At 34.3% G+C, this 22892-nt stretch overlaps 1 protein-coding gene and 1 long non-coding RNA gene across 2 annotated transcripts in view; one reads left to right on the forward strand and one right to left on the reverse strand.

The window, feature by feature from the left end:
• Nucleotides 1-22892, reverse strand: part of LOC103005313 (uncharacterized) — a 214001-nt gene that overhangs the window by 164825 nt on the left and 26284 nt on the right. The window lies entirely within an intron of this gene.
• The window catches only part of PNPT1 (polyribonucleotide nucleotidyltransferase 1), a 42447-nt gene that overhangs the window by 3861 nt on the left and 15694 nt on the right, over nucleotides 1-22892 (forward strand). Inside the window, exons 2-15 of the mRNA XM_007189984.2 lie at nucleotides 886-946; nucleotides 1554-1628; nucleotides 2333-2438; nucleotides 3319-3368; nucleotides 4383-4446; nucleotides 4550-4597; nucleotides 5543-5656; nucleotides 11153-11339; nucleotides 12620-12671; nucleotides 13047-13104; nucleotides 15127-15223; nucleotides 16170-16272; nucleotides 20463-20533; nucleotides 22325-22361. Of these exons, the coding sequence (XP_007190046.3) occupies nucleotides 886-946; nucleotides 1554-1628; nucleotides 2333-2438; nucleotides 3319-3368; nucleotides 4383-4446; nucleotides 4550-4597; nucleotides 5543-5656; nucleotides 11153-11339; nucleotides 12620-12671; nucleotides 13047-13104; nucleotides 15127-15223; nucleotides 16170-16272; nucleotides 20463-20533; nucleotides 22325-22361 (1123 nt within the window). The remainder of the gene's footprint in view (nucleotides 1-885; nucleotides 947-1553; nucleotides 1629-2332; nucleotides 2439-3318; nucleotides 3369-4382; nucleotides 4447-4549; nucleotides 4598-5542; nucleotides 5657-11152; nucleotides 11340-12619; nucleotides 12672-13046; nucleotides 13105-15126; nucleotides 15224-16169; nucleotides 16273-20462; nucleotides 20534-22324; nucleotides 22362-22892) is intronic.

The raw sequence follows: 22892 nt of genomic DNA on the forward strand, positions 1-22892 counted from the left end.
TGAAAGTTTTTAATTTTGATGAAGTCAGATTTATCTATTTTTTTCCTTTTGTTACTTGTGCTTTTGATGTCATCTATAAGAAGATGTTGTCTAACCCAAATTTATGAAGATTTATTCCTATGTTTTTTCCTTAGAGTTTTATAGTTTTAACTTTTACATTTAAGTCAATAATCCATTTTGAGTTAATTTTTATTTATAATACGAAGAAAGGGTCCAACTGTATTAACTTTTTTGCATATGGATATCCAATTGTCCCAGCACCATTGGTTGAAAAGACTGTTTCTTTCCGCCACTGACTTATCTTGGCGCCACTGTAGAAAATGAAGGTGTCTGCAGTCAGTCTTGGAGTTTATATTTGGAAAGCAATGAGGGAAATTTTAAAGGATTTAAGGAGAGAAATGATCCAGTTTGTGTGGTAAAAGGCTACTTTAGTCAACAAGGCAAGGGTGGTAAAAGAAAAGAGACTAAGGTGGTAAATGGGAAAAACACTTAAGAAGACAGCTTCTGGGGATATATGTATACATATAGCTGATTCACTTTGCTGTACAGCAGAAACTAACATAACACTGTAAAGCAACTATACTCCAATAAAAATTATCTTAAAAAAAAGAAGAAGAAAGCTTTTGCACCCCAGAAATACTGTGTCATTCAGATTATCCTGTGCCTTGGTTTTCTATGTTTTTCCTAAAGCAGCTCTTAAATTCCCCTGTATCTTCAATAATGATAGTGAACTCTATCCCTTTTTAGTTTGTTTTTTGCTGGTTGGGGGCCTATGGGGCTTGGTAACCTTTAGTTCTTCTATTAGAATCTTTAATTGCTTTATACTAAGCTGGGAATTGTACTGATGACCTAAGTCCTTTTGTATTGAATTTTTATTTTAAACAGAAAATTAGAGATATCCTCTGGAAAACTGGCCAGATTTGCAGATGGCTCTGCTATAGTACAGGTAAAAAGTCCAAGTTGTTAAATTTTCATCTTAAAAATGGTTATCAAGACTGGTACTGAATATCTTTGCATCATGTAACTTCTTAGAATTTTGGTATTGGAAATTAATTCAGACCATTTCTAGTGTCAGAACCATTCCAGACAACCAGGGAGTCAGAGGACTAGGTATATTAAATGAACTTTAAGATCTCTTCCAAACTTGGGGTTCTGTTTTATTCTTGTAAATTCTGTAATGCTTTTCTAGAGAAAGTAATTTTACAGGTTTCTTCAATAGTAATACTTGGGAAATTTTTCTTTATAGTCTAAATTTCCTAATAAGAAGTAGAAACTATGATTGGATGTGACTAAGCTATCAGTGAGCCTTTTCCCTTTAGTTCTGTTGCTTTTGAAAAACTTAGACTATTAGACTTTTCTAATACAGATCATGATCATGCAGAAGGGATTAAGATCGGACTACTTGTGAATAATTATTTTCATAGTCATTTTGTCATGGAATAACATTTCTCTTCCCTTCATTTAACTGAGGGAGGATTCAGTCATTCACTGCTTATATGTTAATATCTGATTTTAAAAGAATTTACCAGTGTTGTTGTTTATGTTTAACTAAGTCAGGTGACACTGCAGTGATGGTCACAGCGGTCAGTAAAACAAAACCTTCACCTTCCCAGTTCATGCCTTTGGTGGTAAGTACTTGCTGATTTTTCTGAACTGTAATATAGCATAAATATAGAATTTGTAGTATTTTCATCCAGTGTCTAGTGAGTACAAAGTGTAAACTTTGCACAATAAAGGATTTTCCTTAATTGTTTGATACTGAGTCATTAAAAGAATTTAAACTGATTGCTTCATAACCAACTCTCATATTAGTGGTAAGCATACCTTACAAGGTCCAAGTTCGTTAAGTTGACAAAAACAGTGGAAGTGCACAAGTACTTTGATGTTTAATAAGCAATGAATTCATTGCTTTCATAAATTTCCCTTTAGTATGAGTCTGCAAGTATATGTTTGGTGAAGAGTAAAGAGCTCATTAGTATTTTATGGCTTCTTTTATTATGAAAAGGGGAATGCAGTTATATCTAAGAGAGGTAATACAAAAAAGGCAATGTTGAACTTGACCAGGATAAGCTACTCTGGGAAGTAGGGAGGCTACACAGTCATCTGACTAAGTGGAAGGCTTTTTAAAAATCCATTTGCTGAAACATTTCTATCAGCTCCCCTTTCCCTAAGAGATACAAAACACTAAAAGTAAACAAAATATTCTCCACTCTTAGTCTGGAATATGCTGTTGCAACCTCAGGAGAATCGTATCTATATAGTAATTCTTGGGGAATAGTTTGCTACTACAAAAAGCAGTCGAATGAACTGCATTTTTTCATTGCTACTTCAGGTTGACTATAGACAGAAGGCTGCTGCAGCAGGTAGAATTCCCACAAACTATCTTAGAAGAGAGATTGGATCTTCTGATAAAGAAATTCTTACAAGTCGAGTAATAGGTAAGATATTTAGATAGAGGCATTAACCCTCTCTGATAAGCCTGTGTTAGTATCTCTTTTCTTCCATCTGTATTCTACAGTATCTCTTAAATTTTCTTTCACTACATTAACACTGCCTAAGATTATTTACTTTCTGTATCCTCTCACTCAAATGTGGGCTCCATGAGAGAAAAAGCTTTTTGTTTGTTTAATACTGAATCCCCTATACCTGGCATACTGCCCAGCACAAAATAGGCATTCAATAAATATTTGTTGACCAAATGAATGAATCTCTATTAATCATGTAAATTCTGTGGCCCACATCTCTACTCTGTTGAACCTATCCTGAGTATTTTTCATTTTTATGTTCAGCATGGTAATTCCTGAAAGCATTATATTCATCAACTACTAAAATATGTTTATAACCTTCCAAATCTTCGACATCCTTAAATATTGTGGGATCATTTGTAGTCTATAGCTCTTCTACCCAAAATTTCTACTTTATATTTATATGCATTCATCAGACACAGAATACCAAGGAAGGATTTTCTTTTGGTCTACTGTTGGTTAAGTCTCTTTCCTCTGCTTATATAAATAAATAACAAATAAGCAATGAATTCTGATGCCTGTGGAACCAGAATGAAAAGCTGCTCCCCAATTTTACACTTGGGTGCTCTTGCCCTGCTAGTTTTTCATCTTTAGGGCATGATGTATATTACCATTTATCTGTGACCCTGTCAGTAAATTAGTGCAAGGGTTTTGTTTTTGTTACTATTGTTTTGTTTTATTGAATAGCTAGTTATATTATTTTTTAGCTTGTTTAATGAGGGAAAAGTTTTAAATTGTGAAGCAACTTCTGTCAGTAACTATTTAATGTCTTTTCTTTTTTTGCTTTTGGCAGATCGTTCAATTAGACCTCTCTTTCCAGCAGGCTACTTTTATGATACACAGGTAGGTTCTGTTTTAGGTTTATTTGTTTCCAGGTCAATCAAAAATGACTTAATGAATCTCTATTTAATACTTCCTAGGCTAAACATTATAAACAGTACAAAATAAGAATTTTTGGTGATCCTGCTACATTTTACATTAAGTTTTTTTAAAAACAATTTTTAAAAGCTAACATTTATTTGGTGTCAATTTGAGCTGATACCTGAATTATGAGTAGGAATTAGCCAATGTAGGCAGTGTAGGAAGATGGAATGGGATGCACAGAAGCCCTAAGGCAGGAAATAAATTGGTAAATCTGAAAAAAGGTTAGAGTGATTGAGGTGGGTGGGGACAGTTCAGGCTGGGCCTTGAAGGTCATATTAGTAACAGACTAGGACAGTTGATACAACTAATCTTTATTACCTATTTTTATCAGTGGGTCCTCTAAACCTCTACTTTGTTATATTTTAATACTTTCTGAATATTACTTTCTTTCAGAATAATGACCCATATACTTTAATTAAGTAACTATTTTATGTATTTGAGAAAAATAAATATGCCTTGCAAATATCCCTTTGCAAGGATGTCACTGCCTCAAGAAGTTATTTTCCTAAGTACATGACATAGGCATATTATTACAGTGTAATTTATTTGTCTATGCTTACCAAACAGAAGACAACAATATTTTTGTGTAACATTTACTAACATAGCTAATTTACTGAATACTTTCAACATGCTCAGTATTATAAATGCTTTACGCACAATATTTCCTATAATTTTCCTAAGAACTGTTCAGGAAGATGCTGTTATTTTTCCCTTTTAAAGATAAGGAAACTTTTGAGGCTTTATTTAAGTAATTTGTCAATGGTCAAGCATGTAGTTAAATGATAACCAGAATTAAGGGGTTTGACTACAAAGGCCCTGCTTTTAACCATATAGTGCTCCTATATTTTAGGACAAGATGTTAATCGAAATGATAATCCTCCCAAATCAAGTAGATTTTTTTTTAAGTGCTTTGAATTTTTTCCCTTGCACCAGATCCTTTGTAATCTGTTAGCAGTAGATGGTGTTAATGAACCTGATGTCCTAGCAATTAATGGTGGTAAGTATAAAAATAAAGATTAAAATTATTACTGTTGATTTTTTTTTTTTAAGCAATGAATTATTTTTATTTCAGCTCTTATTTTTTTCCTTTTTCCTTAAAGCTTCTGTAGCCCTCTCATTATCAGATATTCCTTGGAATGGACCTATTGGTAAGTTAGGATTTGAAGATAAGAAACATTATATTTTTTTCAAGAAATAAGAGTAAGCATGCTATAGTAAGGGCATAAATTTATTGGCTCTGAATTATTATTTCTTAGGGAGTTGAATTAAATGACATTCTAAGAAGAGTCCTTTCAGCATTTTGAGACATTTTTATCTTTGCTTTGGGTTTTGTTTCTTATAGCAGTATGTTATGGTGTTAAAGATTATGTTTTTAGATACTGTGACTTCTTTGTTGCCTCTTCTGTTAGAGGACTTTCTCTTTTTTTGGACTGGGAAATTGTCAGAGTACATACTCCTTCAGGATAATACAAACATGTTTGTAACTTACAGCTCTTGTAAGTTGTAATCGTGCAATATACAAATGATTCATCAAGTAAATAATTACTGAGTGTCCTAAGTGCCAGATACTGAGCTAAGCACTGAAGGAACTAAGGCAGACTAGGCATCAGCAGTACAAAGATGAATGAGACAGTTCTTGGTTTCAGCATAAGTGAAACAGACAAATAATTATTGATATTTATAAACAGTATTATAAAAGTGTAGTCAGAGTGCTAAGAAAATGATAGAGAAGGGCGGGTTTAGTCTTGTGAGGTCAGGTTGTCAAGGAGAGCTCCTCAGAGTTACCGACATTTAAGCTGAACCTTAGTAGGATCAGACTGTAAGCACTTGCCTTAGAGAAAGTACATTCTAGACCAGGAGAAGAACATGAGCATAATCACAGAGGTGTAGAAGAAATGGTGTACTTGAGCAACTGAGTGGTCCAGTAAGGCCAGAGGTAGGGTGAGGTAGTATAATCTGTGGGCCTTAAATACCATGATAGAAATATGGATTTTACTGTGGTCACAATTGAAGATAGGGATTGAAGCTGTCACTAGGATGTCTTGAAAACTGAGTTTTTATTAAACAGTTGCCAATATTTTAATATGTTTTAGGGGCAGTACGAATAGGAATGATTGATGGAGAATGTGTTGTTAACCCAACACGAAAAGAAATGTCTTCCAGTACTTTAAATTTAGTGGTTACTGGAGCACCTAAAAGTCAGATTGGTAAGTAGTTTAAGTGGTAGATTTATTCTGAATTTTACTTTCAAGTTCTGGCTTCTTAAAAATGCATTTAAACTCTTTTTTTGTATGTGTGCTTTGTTAATTAGCCATAAAGATTTTTGTTTTGTTTTGTTTTATTGCTGCCCTATTTTGGTAGCGCTCTTGCTTCATATCTAACAATACCTAAAATTATAGACTGTTATACCACTCTAATTGAAATATACAAAAATTGTTATCAAGATAATTTAGTAATTATTTTTAGACAGATAAGCTAGTCTAAAATTTGAAGTTCCAACTCTGGTAGTAAATTAATTGTTTCATTCATTTAAATATGTTAATTTAGCTAATGCAGTCATTCTAAGTCTGTTGGTTGTCCTCTGAGAAAGAGGTATCATATTTCCAGTAGGTGGAAAACTAGTAATAAAGTAGAAGAAATGCTCTGACCATGGGTCACCTTCACTCCTTCTAACTAAAATGTCATAATTGCATGAATGAAAATCAGGGGCTGGTTCTGTTGAAGAAGAATGGGCTTTAACAGTCCAAATGACCTGTGTTTGAAACCCAGCATCTGCCGCAGTTAACCATGGACAAATTAATTAAGGTCTCTTAGCAGTTTATTCTACTGCGTGACATTTGATGTCTGGAACTTTTTGACAATGGATCTTCTAATGTGGGAACATTTTGATGAAACGTAAACTATTAAACTTTTGGTTCTTTTTTTGTACAATTAATGTGTGAAACACCTCATTTCCAGCTTCTTCTTTTGGAGTGTTAGTAATGAGTTAGAATTAGGTACTATCAATATGTATGATAGACAAAACACATGAAACAGGAGTTGTGTATTATCTACATGTTAGTTAGTGATTGTGTGGTTAAACTAAATAACAAGGCTTAAACAAGATAGGAACTTATTTTTCTCTCAAGTAACAAAGTTCAGAGGTAATGAGTCCAGGACAATTACAGCAGCTCCATAATGTCTTAAGAAATCTAGATTCTTTTTAGCTTTCTACTCTGCTATCCTCAGGGTGTGGCCCACATCTTCATACTTATGAACAGAGCTCTGGCCAACTTATCTAACTTACAGGCAGGAGGAAGAAAAACGAAAAAGGGGAATAGAAAAAGGAGTGTGCCCTCTGAGTAAGTCAGCCTCCCTTTTAAAGAACTTTCCCAGAAGTCCCCACATAGCAGTTTCCACTTACATCTTATTGGACAGAAGTGTGACACATCTGCATCCATGACTACAAGGGAGGCAAGGAAATGGTTTTTGGATTCTACCTTGAGAAGGTGGGGAACTATTGAAATATAGAGAGGATTCCAGAGATTTGGGGAGGCTCTGAATAACGAATGACCCCTACATCATATTTGAACATCTCAGAAAGGGCCTTGAGCAGAGTATTGGTTTACTATTTGAAGTTCACTTGGTCTCCATCTGAAATTTTTTTTGCTGAAATTTACAATGTTCATTTACTTTCAATTAGTCAATCGATTTGGCTTCTTTACAGGGCCATTATGATTAGAGTCAAGGTTTGTAAAGTACCCGGCATAGTACCTAGTACCTAGCAAGCAAACAGTTAATACCTGCTATTACCATTAAGACACAAAATAAACTTGCTTCTAAATGGTCATATAGCCTCTATATGCCTTAGAATTTGAAACCCTCTAATTTTAAATAGATATTGGAGGAATGAACTAAGGATCTTTACTGTATCTGTGGCATGCCACAGAAACCCGATAGGCAGCCTTCCAGCTGGCTGTTCTCACCCGTTCCTCTCTAGATGGAAGAATGAAACCAGAAACTGCTTAAACCATCACAGGGTAGTCTTGAGTAATTATAAGGAGGCTGAACGTGATTCAGAACCAACCCGTAAAGAGACTGGTTTCAGAAGTTACCAGCATCCATTTTATGACTTCTGCATCACTGTTTTCATGAAGATATTCAGCCAGTACTCTGTACTTTTGTCAAGGTACACCAAATATACATTTGACCCCATGTTCATGTGTTAAAGTTAATATTGGGTCCAAGTCAGATATCATCATCATGGAACTTCTGGGATACAAAAATACAAAAAAGTAATTGCTACCATTTCATTATTAAAATATTTAGTAATCTGGATTTTTAAAGTATGACCTTAAAGGGCAAGAATAATTTTTTTTAATTAATTTTAATTGGAGTATAGTTGCTTTACAATGTTGTGTTAGTTTCTGCTCTACAGCAAAGTGAATCAGCTATACGTATACATATATCCCCTCTTTTTTGGATTTCCTTCCCATTTAGGTCACCACAGAGTACTGAGTGGAGTTTCCTGTGCTATATAGTAGGTTCTCATTAGTTACCTATTTTATACACAGTAGTGTATGTATGTCAGTCCCAATCTCCCAGTTCATCCTACCCACCCCCCTTGCCCCCTTGGTATTCATAGTTTGTTCTCTACATCTGTGTCTGTATTTCTGCTTAGGACAAGAATAATTTCTATGCACTATTAGCCACTAGGTTGCACCCACAGCCATTATTTTGCACAGTGCTACTTAGATGCTTGTTTTCAACTGGTACATTTAATATCACTAATCTTTCTGTGTATACTAGGACATAATTTAGGAAAAAAGTACACCAGTAACAATTTTTATGGAAAAAAACTGTATCTAGAATTCATAACTTCAACTAATCTCAGAAGTCCTTTATCTTCAACTATTGAAAATGGTTAAGTTCAGAGCAATCATTTTGACAAGCTTTTTTGTTTAAAATTTTAGCCTCTATGGCAGTGCTGTCCAGAACTCTCTACAATGAAGGAAATGTTTTATATCTGAACATGTGATTACTGAGTACTTGAAATGTGGCTAGTGAACTAGGAACTGAAGTTTTAATTTTATATAATTTTAACTTATTTAAATGCAAATAGCTGTATGGGACAGGTAATTATCATATTGAACAGCACAGGTCTACAGACTCAAAACCATAAGGGATTTTCTTATAAAGCACTTTTAAAAATGAATTGCTTTGAAGTTTAATTGGTGAAAACAAAGTCTGAGTAATGTTCATTTTCTTTGCCATATTCTCTTCTTTAAATGAATATACTGAGGTATAATTTATATACATTAAATGCATGTTTGGGACTTCCCTGGTGGTCCAGTGGCTGGAGCTCCGTGCTCCCAGTGCAGGGTCCTGGGTTCAATCCCTGGTCAGGGAACTAGATCCCACATACATGCTGTAACAAAGATCCCACACACTGCAATGAAGATCCTGTGTGCTGCAACTTAAAAAAAAAGATCCCACGTGCCACAACTAGAAAAGATCCCACATACCGCGACTAAGACCTGGTTTCAGCCAAATAAATAAATATTTTTTAAATGCATGTTTTGTTTTTTTTTTTAATTTTTTAAAAATTTGTTTATTTTATTTATTTATTTATGGCTGTGTTGGGTCTTTGTTGCTGCTCACGGGCTTTCTCTAGTTGCAGCAAGTGGGGGCTACTCTTCGTTGAGGTGTGCAGGCTTCTCATTGCTGTGGCTTTTCTTGTTGCAGAGCATGGGCTCTAGGTGCGCAGGCTACAGTAGTTGTGGCACGTGGGTTCAGCAGTTGTGGTTCGCGGGCTCTAGAGCTCAGGCTCAGTAGTTGTGGCGCACAGACTTAGTTGCTCCGCGGCATGTGGGATCTTCCCGGACCAGGGCTTGAACCCGTGTCCCCTGCATTGGCAGGCAGATTCTTAACCACTGTGCCACCAGGGAAGCTCTAAATGCATGTTTTTAAATCTCCAATTTAATTCTGTGAAAGTGAGAGGTGTCATGGGAATACAGATAAGAAAAAGGATATAACCATCTCCATATCATGGTATCAGAGGAAGCATCTTCATGCCTCAAGTGAAGAATTGAAACCTTACCTCCCTTTACCCTCCCCCATGTATATTCGTTTAATGTTTATCTACATTTAGAACCACAACAGGGAAGTGTCACAATTATTGCTTTTGCTTCAACCATCAGTTTAGAAAATTCCAGAGAAGGAAAGTGTATTGTACTTACCAATATTTCTGCGTAACATGTTCTTAACATGGTTTATTATCTTAACATCCTTTATTGTTTGCTTTCTGTTTAGAGAACTTCCTTTAGCCATTTTAGGGTGACACATTTTCTTCTTTCTTCTTCATCTAAGAGTCTTGATTTCTCCTTCATTCCTAAATATCTTCACTGGGTATAGGATTCTGGGATGACAGTTCTTTTCTTTCAGCACCTGAAAAATAGTATGCCTCTTCCTTCTGGCCTCCATGGTTTCTGATGATAAATCTGCTGTTGTTTGCTTTTCTCATATGGGTAAGGTGTCATTTTTCTCTGGCTGGTTTCAAGATTTTTTTCTTTGTCTTTGGTTATCAGAAGTTTAATTATGATGTGTCTTTCTTTGGGTCATCCTATGTAGGGTTTATTCAGCTTCTTGAATATGCAGGTTTATGTCTCTGCCAAATCTGGGGAGTTTCCAGCTATTTTTTTTTTCCCAGTACTTTTCAGCCCTGCCATCTTTGTCCTCTCTTTCCAGGACACCAATGACACAAGTGTTAGATCTTTTGTTACAGTTTCACAGGTCTGCTTCAATTGACTGATGGAATTCCAACATATGAAGCATATAAGTAGATTTTTTTTCATTCTCGATTATGTCTAGAAGCCTTAGAAGTGACTTTTTAGGCAATAATAAATCTTAATGTGACAACATTATGTGGTTAAACATATTAGTTATGATGGTAACTATGTATTACATGATCTTTGACTTTGGACAAGTTGAGGAATGCCAGAAATGGCACACAAGTTGGCAGGAGTCTATTCAGCCTTGTAGAAACCAAAGCCAAAGCTGAATAGTAGATTTTAGCTAGATACCATACTAGAAGCCTTACTTTGGAGCTTCCCTGCTTTACACAGGAGTTTTACTGTTACAGAACTATAAAAACAACCTTTTTATGGTAGTAGCTAGGGTTCTCTAGTTGGCTTGCTTGAAACAGTATCAACAGTTATCACTGCAAAGATTTCCCCACCTGTGTAAGAATTAGACAATGTGACAATGACCAAATTAAGTGGGAGGTCACATCAAATTACTGTTAAACAGGAAACATTTATTAGCCACCTATTGTGCTGATATTGTAAAATTTCATTTTAAATACATTTTAAAAAAAGATGCAGTTGTACACATTAAAAGATGGAATTTTATGTTATTTGAATTATATCTTATAAAGCTGTTATAAAAAATTGTGTGCATAGTTTATTTTCTTTTCCATTTCATTTTTTTATGAGAAATCTCTCATTAAATTTATGAAGAATATAAACCTAACTTCAAATATCAAGGTTTCTTTATTCATTTACTACTGTTTATATTTTGGAATTATGTTAATTCTGAGGAAAGAAATCAAAAAGGATTAATAAACAAAATTCATCTGTAGTATTTATGTCATGTCATGGTATTTGAATATGCTATATTGGTAAAAGGTTCAATGGCAGTCTGTTTTTTTTTTCTTTTTTTTTTAGTCATGTTGGAAGCCTCTGCAGAGAATATTTTACAGCAGGACTTTTGCCATGCTATCAAAGTGGGAGTAAAATATACACAACAAATAATTCAGGGCATCCAGCAGTTGGTAAAAGAAATTGGTGTTGCCAAGAGGACACCTCAGAAGTTATTTGTCCCTTTGCCAGAGATTGTGAAACACGCTCATAAGTAAGAACATCTGTACAAAAGAAAATATGAAAGTGTCACCAGATTTAATTTACTCTCAGAAAAAACTTCTCACGGAAGCACTGTCCATGCATTACTTCTTAAATAGCACCCTTCTATTTTAAGAGTCATTGCCATAAATACCAGTCTAATGCTTTAAAGAGGATAAACCCACATCCCTCTTGAAGGGCCTAAGTTTGAATCTCAAAGGAAAGGGGAGAGTGAGTTTACTGGTGAAGATTCAGATCATCCTCATATCTCTCTGTGTCAAGGTAAAAGAGTATATAAAGCATAAGATATTTGAATATCTAAGGAAACTGTTGAGGTTCTTGAAAAGAAATACAATCACCACTATATGCCCAGTCCTTATAACAGTGCCTGCACATAAGCACTCAGTAAATTATGAATGAATGACCAGAAAATTATTTCACTTTATTTGAAATAAATTGAAAAAGTTAATATTTCCATTAGTATGAGTCTCACAGCCATTACTCAGAGATTAAAGAGTTATATACACTGTCCCCAACAAAAGCGTTGCCTGGGGGCTTCCCTGGTGGCGCAGTGGTTGAGAATCTGCCTGCTAATGTAGGGGACACGGGTTCGAGCCCTGGTCTGGGAGGATCCCACATGCCGCGGAGCGGCTGGGCCCGTGAGCCACGGCTGCTGAGCCTGCGCTTCTGGAGCCTGTGCCCCGCGACGGGAGGGGCCGCGATAGTGAAAGGCCCACGCACCGCGATGAAGAGCGGTCCCCGCACCGCGATGATGAGCGGTCCCCGCACCGCGATGAAGAGTGGCCCCCGCTTGCCGCAACTGGAGAAAGCCCTCGCAGGAACCAAGGACCCAGCACAGCCAAAAATAGAATGAATAAATAAATAAATAAATAAATAAATAAATAAATAAATAAATAGAAACAAATTATTAAAAAAAAAAAAAAAAAAGCGTTGCCTGCAATAACAGCCAAAACACGTAGAACAGAAAAAAGCAACTGGTCATATGAGAGAGAGTGAGCAGAGAGAAAGAGAAAAATCTAAGGTGAAATTAATTGAACAATTAAGAAGGGAGGGCATGTGTGTGATTCGCTTAAGATGTGAGGAGAAAGAAATTTGTGTTCTGTATCATAAATAGTAAACAGATTAGCAGTGTTATAGAGCAATAAATACATATTTTAATTCTTTATGAAATGTTAAATATTTTAGCTTATTATTAAATATTTCAGTTTTGTTTATAATAGATACTGCCTAGTGTTTCCAAATATGCTGACATTTATTTTGTGCTTAAAATAGACTCGCCATGGAAAAACTCTACGCAGTTTTTACAGATCATGAACATGATAAAGTAGGTATACCTGAATTTTGTTTATATAATTGTTCTGGGAATTCTTTTTTGTCATAGCTTACACAGTTTTGTTTATGAATATTTGTCCTATTTTTATGAAAAATCTCTAAACAAAGCTAAATAAAAGCCTAGCTGTTTGCTTCTCCATTCTCCTTTTGTTGGGAAGGAAGTTTTAGGGAAAACTTTTAGGGAAGTGTGGAAATAGATTTAAATGAATTAAACAGGTAATATTCCCTACAAATCAATAACCAGTTTCAATCTTTCAAAGAATGTTACCATTAGAGAAATCTGATTACTATTACAATGTGTTAATTGTATAATAATTTAAAAAATAGAAATGTTAAATATAATAACTGAACCTCAACTTTCTTTTAGATTTCCAGAGATGAAGCTGTTAACAAGATTAGATTAGATACAGAGGAACAACTAAAAGGTAATTTTTTTTTTTTAGTTTAAAAAATATTTAAAGGAAATAATAGATTTTAAAGTTTCAGTTGTGAGACCTTGAATAAATCGGTTATTCTCATTACTCTCTAGTTTTATCTTTGGTAAACTTAAAATAATGATACATCCCAAGGTTACTGTTATATTGACCTCTATAAATGGGTAAGAACTGCACCTGACATAGAGTGGGCACCAATAAATGCTGAATGTGAGGTATTCCTGACCTTTTCTGGATCAAACTCTTATACTCCAAAATGGGTATCATTGTATCCTGTCATATGAAAATCTAAAAGATATTCTTTAAAATTCTTGAGTTCTTAATTTGTAAAATTGCAATACTAATAATACATGGTTTGTGGGGATTGAATGAATAAGTCATTTACATCTGCGCCTGGCGCATAGCAAGTGTTCAGTAAGTGTTAACTGATGTTGTTATTATTAACATGTGGAATTGTAAAATTTAGATTTTAGAGAATCTTGCTCTCAAAAATTATTAAACAAAGGATTTGATTCTTTTAATATCAATCACAAACTGAATGTGTACCAGGCATGACATACAGTTCTCGTTAATTTTTCTGCTAACAGACAAATATTCTCTCACCTGAGTATCTTATTTTAAGACAAAAATTCTGCTGCTAGCATTGATATTAAGGCCATTACCTATAATTGCCATTGAAAAAGTTTGGTCTTTTCTCACTATATTTCATCCTATTAAGAATTAGAAGTTGTTGAACTGAATGAATAAGCATTTTCAGAACTCTAATGGAAAACTGATGAATTCATAAAAGTGCTAACAAAAGATCAAGATAAAAAAAAATTAATTACATAGGACTGAGTGAACTGATGAGGATGATTATAATTTTTGTGACTGTTTGAATAAAAGAAAAAAAAACTTTGAAGCATTTAGTACAAAATACAGGTTAATACCTTTATAACTTTGACCTGGGAAATAATTTCTTCAACAATTTACAACAAAAGAGCTAATCATAAAAAAAAAAAAAAAAGAATTAGAAGTTGTATAACACCTGTTGCCTTATTTAAAAAGAAAAGTGATTTTGTGTTTGTATTAATACATAACAGAATACCTTCATGACCCTCTGGGTTCATAGGATATTTTAAATGTTTTGTTACTAATTATTTTCCTCTCCAAGTGCAACTCAGTTAAAGCATAAAAATTCATATTAAAATATAATATTTAAAATTATTCTTGCCTGATGAAGACACAATTCTTAATATATCTCTCTGTGGCCATTTCTTGTGTTCTGGTTACTTTAAAGTTATATTTAATAAACCAATTGCTTAAGAGAACAGTGCTTAAAACTTGGCATAAATCAATTGGTAAGATAAAGTAGCTGAACATTTAAAAGCATAAGCCTAGGCCGACAAATCTGTATTCAGGTCACAGCTGTCGGTTACTACCTGAGTGATCTCAGGCAATTTACTCCTCCTCTTTAGGCCTGTTTTTTCTTCTGTAGAATGGGGATAATAGTAATAGAATTTACCTCATAAATTGCTATAAAGATTAAAGGCATTTTTTAAAAAACATGTAAATTACCTGGGTTATGAAAGAACTTGATAAATGTTAACTAAAAACTAGTCGGTAGGGATTTGTAACATATAAAAAAAAATTATTCCTCTATTTGTGGACTAAGATAAAAGATCCTAAGGCAAAACAGTTAAGGAGACTACTCTTAAAAATATCAGTTAAACCTTCTCATGATATGGTTGGCTAGATTTGTCAGATAACATAATGTAATAGAAAGCTGATTGCAAAGCACTATTGTTCTGGTAGAAAGCAAACTAAGTTCCCATTAACAGTGCATTTGAGGTATAATACTTGTGTCTCTCCTACTTAAAAACATTTAATTTATCTACTTTGAGGACTAAATGTTCAGAGTCAACTCACTTGGCTTATTACTTCCATAGTTAATTGATTTGATACTGTGAGCTTAAGAGAAATCTTATCTTCCAAAAAGAAAATGTTTGTTTTGGTTTGTCTTTTCTTCTATAGAAAAATTTCCAGAAGTTGATTCCTATGAAATAATAGAATCCTTCAATGTTGCTGCAAAGGATGTTTTTAGAAGTATTATTTTGAATGAATACAAAAGGTAAACATATCCTTTTTTGATGGAATTGAAGGCAAGTTTCCTCAAAAGTGGCAACTTGCTCAAAGCAAGAGACTTTTTTTTTCAAATAACAGGAAAGAATTATATAATGTTTATTTTATAAATGAATACCTGTTGAAGAGTGTGTGCATTGGGTAGATGTGTTCGTCTCTCTGTGAGCCTCGTATAGAGCATTGCTTCACAGCCGTGGCTGCATGTTAGAATTACCTGCAGAGCTTTTTTTTTTTTTTTTAACATGTTTATTGGAGTATAATTGCTTTACAATGGTGTGTTAGTTTCTGCTTTATAACAAAGTGAATCAGTTATACATATACATATGTCCCCATATCTCTTCCCTCTTGGCATCTCCCTCCCTCCCACCCTCCCTATCCCACTACTCTAGGTGGTCACAAAGCACCGAGCTGATCTCCCTGTGCTATGCGGCTGCTTCCCACTAACTATCTATTTTACGTTTGGTAGTGAGGTGGATGGACCTAGAGTCTGTCATACAGAGTGAAGTAAGTCAGAAAGAGAAAAACAAATACCGTATGCTAACACATATATATGGAATCTAAGAAAAAAAAAAAAGTCATGAAGAACCTAGGGGTAAGACGGGAATAAAGACACAGACCTACTAGAGAATGGACTCGAGGATATGGGGAGGGGGAAGGGTAAGCTGTGACAAAGTGAGAGAGTGGCATGGACATATATACACTACCAAACCTGCAGAGCTTTTTAACAATATAAGTGTATGGGTCACAACCCTTGAAATTCTGATTCAGTGGGACTTAAGATGGGGCCCAGGTATCTATATTATTTTTTTAAAGTTCTACAGGCGGTTATGACATGCAGTTCAAGTTGAGAACTTCCTGGTAGGATTCAAAAGATAATGTGTGATTTTTCTGACTTCCAACACTGCTTTACTTAATTATTTCCTTTATTACTGTAGGTGTGATGGTCGAGATTTGACTTCACTTAGGAATATAAATTGTGAGGTAGATATGTTTAAAATTCTTCATGGATCATCATTATTTCAAAGGGGACAAACACAGGTAATATATGTAAAAAGCTACAATTATTTGCCAATACAGGATTGCTTAATTAGTTCTAATAGAAGTACAGTATGTAGGTTTTTAGCATATGGAATATATTATCTATTCAGAGTACTTTGATTTTTTAAAAATATGTTTAACAGTCAAGATAATGAACATATCAGTCCTCCCCTCATGCCTCTCTATAGTCTCTTCTTCCTGCTCCCCTCCCTTTCCTTAGGCAACTACTGATCTGCTTTTGTCACTGTAAATTAGTTTGCATTTTCTAGAATTATCTGGTATTTTTATTACATTTTTCTTTTAATCTTAAGTACACAAAATTAAGTCACTCATACTCCTCAGTTCATGATATATTGGCATTGTTGGTCTATTCCAGGCCCTCACTTTTTTTCTCCATTTAGCCTGAACCTTAGTCCTATTCTTTTCCTTAACCTATTCCCTTATATTTAACATATATGTGTATGCATTGTTTCATGTATGGTATTATGCTTTATTTTAATTATGTTAATCACTAAGTTTGCCCATCTAATGGGTACAGAGTGGTATGTCATTGCTTTCATTTGTGTTTCCTGATGAGGAATGAACATCTCTTTATATGATAGCCAATTAACATGATAACTGTATAAACCATACCCTGGGGGGCTGCATACCTCCAGGGCACTCTTTTCACATAGATAGTGTCCCTAGAGTTGAGCAGAGTGGTAGCCCTAGTTACGGTTTGCTCTTTTGTGAATTATCTGCTCATATCCTTTGACCAATTTTTTTTTCTTTTTTTAATATGGTTTACTGTCTTTTTCCTGCTATTTTTCACTGAGTTCTTATGTGTTTTAAATATTAATCCTTTTCAGTAACCATAATTTGTATGTATCATCTCCCTCTTTGCCATATGTCTTTTAACTTTGCTTGTGGTAGTCTACTATAAGCATACCTTGGAGATATTACAAGTTCAGTTCCAAACCACTGCAATAAAGTGAATATCACAATAAAGCAAATCACACAAATTTTTTGATTTCCCAGTGCATATAAAATTTATGTTTTATACTATACTGCAGTCTATTAAGTGGGCGATAACATTACATCTAAAAAAACAATGTACAAACCTTAATTTAAAAATACTTTATTGCTAAAAAATGCTAACCATCATCTGAGCCTTCAGCAAATCATAATCTTTTTGCTAGTGAGGTTTTGAAAATTTTGAGAATTATCACAATGTGACACAAAGACACAAAATGAGTAAATGCTGTTGGAAAAATGGTGCTGATAGACCTGCTTGACACAAGGTTGCCACAAACCTTCAATCTGTTAAAAAGGCATTATCTGCAAATAATTAAGAAGTTAAACACAATAAAGTGAAGTGCAGTAAAATGAGGTATGCCTGTGTATGTCTACAGTGAACCCGAAATCTTTACTTTTGAGGTCTTCTTAAAGAAATCCTCCCTTACCCCAAAGTCACAAAATTATGCACCTACTTCTTCTATTAACTTTCTAGTTTTAGCTATTAAATTTAGACTATTAATCTATCATGGAGTTTATTCCTATACAAGGTATTAGGTAGAACCCTCCAGAGTGAGCCAGTTTTGCAACACTGTTTACTAAAAATTCATTTTTCCCATTGATTTGTAATGTTACCTTATCATATTCAAAGTTTATAAATACATGTTTGAACTATACTCTCTTCCATTGTTCTGTGAGTTCCCTGGGCCAGTGTCAAACTGTTTTAATTATTATAGTTTGGGGATATATTTTAATATCTGAGGGGCAAATCCTCCCTTTTTATTCTTCCTTCTCTCCCCCCGCCCGAGAACTGTCTTAGCTCTTCTGTTACATTTGTTCTTTCATTTAAATTTTAGTATCATATCAAGTTCTGAAAAGAATCTTTCTATCCAATACGATTTAGATTGGTTTTGCACTGAATTTACAGAATGAGTAAAAAATGGTATTTTTACAATTTCAATCACAGTCTTTACAATAAATATAGTCTATCTCTCCTTTGATTTGGGTTTTCTTTTATGGCTTTTAATAAAAATTTTAAAAAATAACTTAAATTTTGTATACTTTTGTTAGCCCTTCTGACAATCTCTGTCTTTTAACTGGAGTGTTAGGTCCATTAATGTTCAATTTAATTATTGAGTTTAGTCTGTCATTTTATTATTTGTTTTTGTTTAGCCCCTCTGTTTTTTGTTTTTCTATTCTTTCTGCCTTTTTAGATTAATTGAATATTTTTTAGATCTCCATTTGAATTTGTCTGTTTGCTTTTTTTTTTTTTTTTTTTTTTCAAATTTTTATTTATTCATTTAGTTATTCATTCACTTATGGCTGTGTTGGGTCTTCGTTTCTGTGCGAGGGCCTTCTCTAGTTGTGGCAAGCGGGGGCCACCCCTCATCACGGTGCGCGGGCCTCTCACTGTAGCGGCCTCTCTTGTTGCGGAGCACAGGCTCCAGACGCGCAGGCTCAGCAATTGTGGCTCACGGGCGTAGCCGCTCCGCGGCACGTGGGATCCTCCCAGACCAGGGCTCGAACCCGTGTCCTCTGCACCGGCAGGCAGACTCTCAACCACTGCGCCACCAGGGAAGCCCCTGTCTGTTTGCTTTTTAACTATACTTCTGTGTTATTTTACACTGGTTACTACAGAGAATACAGTATACATTCTTAACTTTTCACAGTCTGTTTACAGTTAATTTTTTTCACTTCACACAAGATGAGTAAAGTTTGCAACCACTTAGGTCCATTTGCCCCTCCTTCCATCCTTTATGCTGTAGTTGTCTTATGAGTTACATCTACATGTGTTATAACTCCACAAGGCAACATTATAACTTTTATTTTAAATAGTTACATACTTAAAGAAGAGGGAAAAGATAGCCTTTTATATTGACCCACATATTTACCATTTCTAATGCTTTTTTATTTCTTCCTGAAGATCCAAGTTTCCATTTAGTATTATTTCGCTTCAATCTGACAAGACTTCATTTAGTATTGTCCTATGGATGTTCTGATAACAAATTCTTATTTTTCATTTATCTGAAAATGTCTTTATCTTTTTACAAAGAATCTTTTGCCAGAATATAGATTCTGGGTTGATGCTTTTTTCTTTCAGAACTTAAAGAAATGGTCTACTGTTTTTTGTTCTCCTTTTTTTTCTGATGAGAAATCAGGGCTCATTCAAATCATTGTTCCTGTATGTTATTTTTTGTTTTCATCTGGGTGCTTTCAAGATTTTCTGTCTTTGGTTTCAGCAGTATGACTATGAAAAGTGTGGTTTTCTTTTATTTATCCTACTAAGAGTTTCTTGAGCTTTCAACCTATAAATTTGTATCTTTCATCAAACTTGAGAAATTTCTGCTGTAATTTCTTCAAATACTTTTTTCTATCTCATTCTCTCTTTTCCCTCATTCTGGGGTTGCAAGTACATATGTTTAGTCCTTTTGATATTGTCCCACAGGTCCTGGAGGCTATGTTCTTTTTTCCCTCCCTCGTTGTTCTGTAGAGTGGGCAATTTCTTCTAATCCATCTTCATGTTCACTGACTCTTGCCATCTTCTTTCCATTATGATTTATTATTTTTCAGTTCTAGAATTTCTATTGGTTCTTTTTTATGTCCTTGAATATAATTATGATAGCTATTGAAAATCCTCGTCTGTTAATCCAACATCTGAACCAGCTCAGGGTCAGTCTCTATTCATTGTCTTTTCTCTTGAGAATGGGCCCCATTTCCTGTTGTTGTTGTTTTTTTGTAGGTTGTATCCTGGATGTTGTGAATGATACATTGTAGAGTCTTTGGATTATGTTATGTCCCTACAGTCTTCTTAGATTAACCTTATTTTTTTTTTTTTCCAATTTTAAGCAGGTAGTTTTATTGGCTGAACCTTTATTGAGGATTCCTTTAGGGTCAGGTTTTAAAATATTCCTCTTCCTGTCCTCCTCCCCCAGCACTCCCTAGTGCTTTAAATATGTAGCCTATGTGATATTAGACTTCTGGATTATTGAGATTTACACATAATATTTATAATGTGTAAGTAATATAATTTCTAATGTTTATGGAATGAATAAATGTTTACTGTACCTTGGCAAGCTTTGAATAGAATGTACTTATCTCATTTCTTTAAAAGCTAAGTGGGTTCTTCAAATGTTTTTAGTTTTCATCTTCATTGTTAGTAAATTAAAGCCTGAGGAATTTTATTTCTTCTTTTTTAGGTGCTTTGTACTGTTACATTTGATTCATTAGAATCCAGCATTAAGTCAGACCGAATTATAACAGCTATAAAGTAAGTTATGTTTTTGGGTTATGATGTTACAATATATAATTCATGTGGTATATTATTATTCATTATTACTTCTTAAAACCTGTATCTCTGTACTTCATTTTTCTGTTTACATAATAGTGATTTCAAGGGTTTTTTTGTGCTATATTTGTCTCCTAACTCATTTGTTAGAACAAGTTTTGGTAAAGCATTTAATTCTTTTTAATATGGGTACATTTAGTTTATTCTTTATCTCTAGAACCATTCCTCTGGACAGATTTCCTGGGTAATCTTGAATGGATAGGTTTTTCTGTTGAATATTATAAATAATAGAGCAAATAAATAATAAGCAAGAATCCCAGTTCCCAAAAAGAATCTGGAAGTTGTTAAAAGAAAAAACCTTATCTAATCCCAAGGCACATTTGAATTTGTGTTAAAAAAAAAAAAATACTTGGTTTTCCTCCACTGTTCCTAAAAAGTCAGCAGTAAAATCATGTTTATCAATTTTAGATGATGAGAATCTATATTACACTCCCCACCAGCATTTATGCATCAGAGTTCTGGAACTCACAGCCACAGATCTTCCTCAGTGCCTAACAGGGTTGCTTCCCTTCCTTTATGAAGGGTCTCAGAAGACCAAAGGACTCTGCCTCCCTCTTCCTTCTGCCCAACTGATGAGGATAATACCCAGTATCGTCACGATAGCATCACTAATTGTTTTTCATGTACCTAATAAAAATAACAATGCAGCTGTATGTATAAGACTTGAATGTTCATCATAATCATAATTCTTTGTGGTGGGGGAGCTCTTAAACTTTTGTATTTTAAATTCCCATCTAGACCAAAACGTGGTTGCCCTATCCTTCTTCATTTTGACTCCTTTCTTCTAGGAGGCAACACAGCTTCATAAGAGTGTGCACTGGGTTTGGCCAGCATACCTCTCTGTGTTCTAGTCCTAAGTCTATAACCTCTGTAAATGAGGGCGTACACATCACTCAACCATGCTGGTCTTTGGTTTCCTCATCTTATAAAGTGCAGGTACTGGGCTAATGATCCCTAGCCTCCTCTCTAGCCCCTAAATCTATGATTCCTTTAGTCTTCTGAAGGTGTCTGGTTTTTAAATTTCTTTCTCCAAGGCTGTAATTTATGGTTGTGCAGATTCAGCCCTAGCCCAGGACTTTCTAAATCCTCTGTACAGAGAGGTGCCTTTTGTAATCCCACTCAAAGGGGACACTGTTTGTGCCAAGAACCTGTATATGCTTGTCTTTTCCTTAGTTAAAAATAAATCTGGTTTCCTGCTTCCAGAAATTTTGTTACTTCTCATGCTTATTCTCCCCATTGTTCTAGATTCAGTCATAACAGTTCTCTTTTCAAACCCTGAAAAAAATCTTTGCTTGTCAGATCTCCTGATTGCTCTCAGCTATATCATTTCAGTTACTGATCTTCATTTCACATGTTTGACTGGGAGGAAGATCATAACTCTGAGATTTAAGTAATGTGTTTATATTTAGGATTCTCACTACGTATTAATGCTTTAAAATGCATCTATTGTCTTAGTATTCAAATCTGGATATCTAAGTGCTTTATTTTAAGCAAAACTGTTTTCTTAAATCTGTGTAGAATTCATTCAGAAGCCCCAGAAAAAAATACTGTTTCTGACATTCATCCTTCTAATTCTTCTGGTATTCAATTTCAGACCAACTCTCCTTAATAACCAATTGTTTCTTAAATCCCCCTTACATCTTCTTTAGTTGTTTATTGAATAAATCTGTATCTGTGTGATTTTTTTTTTAATATTATGCTTTTTGTTTGCAGTGGGATAAAAGATAAAAATTTCATGCTTCACTATGAGGTAAGATGAATTTTTCCCCAATATTTTATTATGAAAGATTTCCAGAATACAGCAAAGTTGAAAGAATTTTACAGTAGATATCAGTATATCCACTACCTAGGTTCTACCATTAACATTTTACTATGCTAGTTTTATCATATATCTATCACTGTTACTTTATTGCTTACAGAAGGGATTTAGAGAGACAAGTAGTAGCTTTCCAACCAACAACTTCCTGTTCTGAGTCATACATAAAAGTTAAAGTATAGTAGAGAGTACTGTATTGGTCAAGAAAGAGTTGTAACTGTTCACATGTGTTTCAAACAAGTGGGGCTTTTCAAATACCTCAACTGACAAATCACCATCTCCCTTTAGTTCATTTAAATGTTCATATTTTTACTCATTTGATTAGTAGTAAAATAACTAAGGTATTTAATGTTAAACTACTTTATATGAAATCATTACATATAATTGAGTTTGTGATTGACTTTATTCACAACTAATCCTAAGGGACCAGATACAACACAACCATATAGCACTTTAATTTTAGTA

Source organism: Balaenoptera acutorostrata, chromosome 12, assembly GCF_949987535.1.
Source record: "Balaenoptera acutorostrata chromosome 12, mBalAcu1.1, whole genome shotgun sequence".
NCBI classification, from domain to species: Eukaryota; Metazoa; Chordata; class Mammalia; order Artiodactyla; family Balaenopteridae; genus Balaenoptera; species Balaenoptera acutorostrata.